The sequence below is a fragment of the Pseudochaenichthys georgianus genome, unplaced genomic scaffold (assembly GCF_902827115.2).
Source record: "Pseudochaenichthys georgianus unplaced genomic scaffold, fPseGeo1.2 scaffold_2328_arrow_ctg1, whole genome shotgun sequence".
NCBI lineage: Eukaryota > Metazoa > Chordata > Actinopteri > Perciformes > Channichthyidae > Pseudochaenichthys > Pseudochaenichthys georgianus.
The window spans coordinates 9,014-13,427 of record NW_027262929.1 but is presented as its reverse complement, the minus strand read 5'-3'; the positions used below and the strand labels follow the sequence as shown (position 1 = coordinate 13,427).

Below are 4,414 nucleotides of genomic sequence, written 5' to 3'. Positions count from 1 at the left end.
CACACACACACACACACACACACACACACACACACACACACACACACACACACACACACACACACACACGGCAACAGCGGTAATTAAAGTTTAAAAGTCTCAAAAATGCTACAACTACTATCACAAACTGGATGAATGAAGTATTTCGTTAAAGGAGGATGAAAGCGTAATCAAGGAGCACTATTGGAGTGACTTTGATGGTTATTGGACTCAGGATTCATTCATCTGGATTCCCGCTGTATGAAGAAACTAAAGGACGGCACAAGTGGAAACAATTCACAAAGGGATTCAACTGTTTAAAACACATGCTCAAAGTAACCCGGATTTTGGCGATGTGTTTATGTGGATTCAAAAGTCGTAAATAATCTACAAAATGGAGGAGACCGATTTGATCGGAGCAACTGTGACAAATAATCCAACTGAAACCGACACTTTACGCGCAGAAGAAACATTTCTATTAAAGAAAAAATGATACACTTCTGTCTTTGTATGCTTTTATTAGCTACTTACTTGCAAATGTATGCATCATATTTATTTCAAATGTCGAAGAACAGGACACTTCAAAAGAATAGACTATGTCTAATAAAAAAATGGTAATATGGTGGCATAGGCCTGTATAAAACAAAAATGAAAAACTGGCATATTAAGCAGGTAAATCAAATGCTTGTCTGTCATGGAACAGGTAGCAGAGAGAAGACGAGGTTCAAGTAGGTTCATTAATGTGAACCTTGGGCTTGCACGCCCGCAGCCAGGGATGTCCGGTGTAATGTGAGTGACAGCCAGTCTAAAGTCGTTGTGAACGTCCAGTGTGTTGCGTGCTTTTGTTTTGATGGCAACAAGTGCGCTGAAGGCTGTTTCTGAGAGATATGTCGTACTGAATGGGAGTATAATCCTGGTCGTGGCATGCAGTGTGAGTTTTGGAGCGAGGCTTGGTCCTTTGACAATCCAAAACTTTTTAAATCCTTTTTCCTGGAAGTATTTCTTTGACAGCGAGTCAGCTTGGATGTCGGTGAGCTCATCTTCGCAATCCAGGTATTCCACATCCTCAATTTTGGCAATAAAGGGATCTAAAACCCACAATTCCTTGGAGACATACTCGTCTATGTCAGCGAACCGTGATTGCATTTCCGTTTGCAGTGCGTTCATATGGCGGATGAATTCGCGACGTACAGACACAGGCACCGTTTCAGGATTGTTTTGGGATTGTTTCAGCAGTAGTGGAAACTGTTGCAGCTCCCCCCTCTCCATTTTCCGGACCCTGTACTCCAGTTTGCGCACAAATGCATCGAGCGTCTCTTTACATTGGAGAATGTTGGACTCCACGCCTTGCAGACGCTTGTTCGTTTCATTGACTGAAGATGTCGGCCAGGTATGCTGTTTTAATCCAGAATGACTCAGTCACTTGCTCTGACAGTGCGCGGTTACGAGTTTGTAGAAACTCTTCAATTTTTTCCTTCAGTTCTACAAAGCGTGCCAGCACTCGGCCGCGTGAGAGCCAGCGCACCTCGGTGTGCAGGAGGAGGGTTTGGTGCGCTTCATCCTCGCACAAGTCTGCGAATAGACGCTTGTTGGTGGGGCGACCTTTGATGAAATTGACTATTTTAACAACAGTTGAGAGTGTTTCGCTGAGGTCTTCTGACAGTTTCTTGCTGGCCAGGGCCTGGCGATGTATCACACAGTGAAATATTGTGCAGTGTGGGGCCTTTTCTTTCAAGCGACTGTTAAATCCCTTGTTTTTCCCCATCATTGATGCAGCTCTGTCTGTGCAACATGCAACTAAATTCTCATAGGAAAGATTGTGGGATGAGAGGTAAGAATCCACTGCAGTAAAAATGTCCTCACCCCGGGTGGTAGTGGTAAGGTTGACTGACATAAGAATGTCCTGCTTCAAATCTTCCCCATCGATATATTGCACATAAACGATCAGCACAGCCTCGTCTGCTACAGTTGTGGTTTCATCAAGTTGTATGGCAAATGGCCCTGTCCAAGCTTTTCGAGCAGCTGCAGCTCGCAGTTACTTGCCATCTTGTCAATTCTGTCTTTCACCGTATTGTTTGACAGTGGTACAGTTTTTAGCTTCTCCGCCACCTGCGGGTCGCACAGTTTCTCAACCATCTTAATGCAAGCTGGCTTAATGAGCTGCTCGCCAATGTTGTGCGGTTTCTTTGCCTTTGCTATTAAAAGTGCACATTCAAAAGAGGCCTCGGTGGCCTTCTGTGCATCGCTGCCAGCCCTAACAAACGCTGTTCTAATATCCATTGGCTTGTTTGCCTTTGCAAGGTGTTGTTTCTTTATGAAAAAGTCCCGATCACGCCCGACTGTTTCTGGGTGCATGGTCTGTTGGTGTCTCTTCATTTTGCTGGGTTTCATGCTTTCGTTGGCTAGCTTCTCTCTGCATATCACACACTCTGGGCGGGTTTTGTCCGTTCCCTCCATGAAACCGAAGTTAAGATAACTCTCTAGGTAGGTCCTCATTTTCTTTTTGATTGCAGATGAGCTGTCATCTCCTTTACGTTTTTCAGACATTTTTAGACAAAAATATTCACCTTATGAAGTCGGTCGCTAGCTAGCAAGCGCAGCAAACTGTTATTATTATGAAAGCTGACACAGTAACGTCAATGTTGGCGCGAATCAGAGGAGTATCAGATGAATTTTTTTAATTTGAATTTTAATTAATCAATTAATTTCTATATTTTATTGTAATGTGGAGACAAGGCTTTTAGCGACAATCATGTATTGCATTACAATATGTAAAAAAAATGATATGTAAAAAAAAATGATATGTACATTTTTTTTATTCTAAATATGATATTAGACCTCAAATCATCTGAGGCCTGGCGCCCCCCCTGCGATCTTTGGCGACCCCCCAAGGGGGTCGCGCCCCCCAGGTTGGGAACCACTGCTCTAGGGTGCATTTGATATGTATGCAGTGCAGCATGGTAGAGTGGGTCAAGTTTGGCCAAAACAGTGGGACAGGCAAATCTATAGATTGTATCACTGTAGTCAAGCTGGGACAGTCTTAAGTCTGTAAAGGAAGCCAAGAGTGAATTTCAATTTCTTAGTTAAAACTTCAATGTGGTGTTTAAAGTTTCGATTTCTGTCCAACCAAAAGCCCAGATATTTGTATGTATCAACAAACTCAACAGAGACGCCAGCAAGGGTGTCAATGGAGAGGCAAGAGGACGCTAACTTGGGAGCAAAAAGCATTGCTTTGGTTTTCTTACCGTTCAATAGCCGTTTAGAATCAAGAAGCGCATGCTGCAGCATGATAAAATCTGATTTAAAAGTGGAAACGGCCATATCCAGAGAAGGAGCACATGAGTATAAAATAGTGTCTTCAGCATACATAGGGAGGTTGTGGCTCAGTGGATAGTGTGCTGATCTTCGGATCACGGGGGCACAGGGCCACTGGTTTGAATCCTGCTGCGGTCAATATTCAGCTGTGTCCTTGGACATGACACTTCACCCTAAATTGTTCATGTGGGGATTGCCCACAGTATTGTGTAAGTCGATTTGGAAAAAAGCTTCTAACAAGTGACATTTAATAATATGATTGGTGAAAAATTGCATCTGATTACAAATATCGTTTACATATGATAAAATGAGCAAGGGCCCCAAAATAGAGCCCAGTGGAACTCCCTTTTCCAAGTTGACAGGCTCAGAGACAGTACTACCCAACCTGACGCATTGAGTACGGTCAGTTAGAAAACTCTGAAACCAGCAAATGGCGTTATGACCGAAAGGAGACACAAACATAACATTAGACAGAAGATGGAAAACCTTGTCAGATAAGATGGAAAGAACCAATAACGGTGTAAATTTGGTGACAGTACAACTATCTTGGACAAAGTTATAGTGGGGGTTGCCAACTCCGGAAGCACCAACACCTGGTCTAAAATGCTTTAGTGTGCACAAACTACACGGGGACAGCAAACACCAGTGTGGTTTTGGTGGGAGTACGACCACCCTTGACGAAGCTGCTGGTTTATAAAGCACTGAATGGTTTAGGCCCAAAATACATTACTGACCTCCTGCTAAATTATGAACCATCCAGATCTCTCAGGTCTTCAGGGACTGGTCAGCTTTCTGTCCCCAGAGTCAGAACTAAACATGGAAAAGCAGCGTTCAGTTATTATGCTCCAAATATCTGGAACAAACTCCCAGAAACCTGCAGATCCGCGGCAACTCTTACTACTTTTAAATCCAGGCTGAAGACTTTTCTTGTTGTCGCTGCTTTTAATTGAACTATTCATATTTTAGACTGCACTGTAACTTTTATCCATGTATTTTTCCTTTTAATGTTTATTTTATTAGCTTTTCGTTTTTAATGCTTAATGTCTTTCATTTTTTGTAAAGCACTTTGAATTGCCTTGCGTTGAAAAGTGCTATATAAATAAACTTGCCTTGCCTTGCC

At 42.8% G+C, this 4,414-nt stretch overlaps 1 protein-coding gene across 1 annotated transcript; it reads right to left on the bottom strand.

Annotated features, from left to right (window-relative positions):
- Window positions 1-221: 221 nt before the first annotated feature.
- Window positions 222-2,526, bottom strand: LOC139433360 (zinc finger BED domain-containing protein 5-like). The gene is made up of 4 exons (XM_071202333.1): window positions 2,023-2,526; window positions 1,466-1,660; window positions 728-1,374; window positions 222-249 (listed from the first exon to the last, which is right to left on the bottom strand). Exons 1-4 carry the CDS (start codon window positions 2,524-2,526, stop codon window positions 222-224), a joined length of 1,374 nt encoding a protein of 457 aa, XP_071058434.1.
- Between the last annotated feature and the right edge of the window lie 1,888 nt (window positions 2,527-4,414).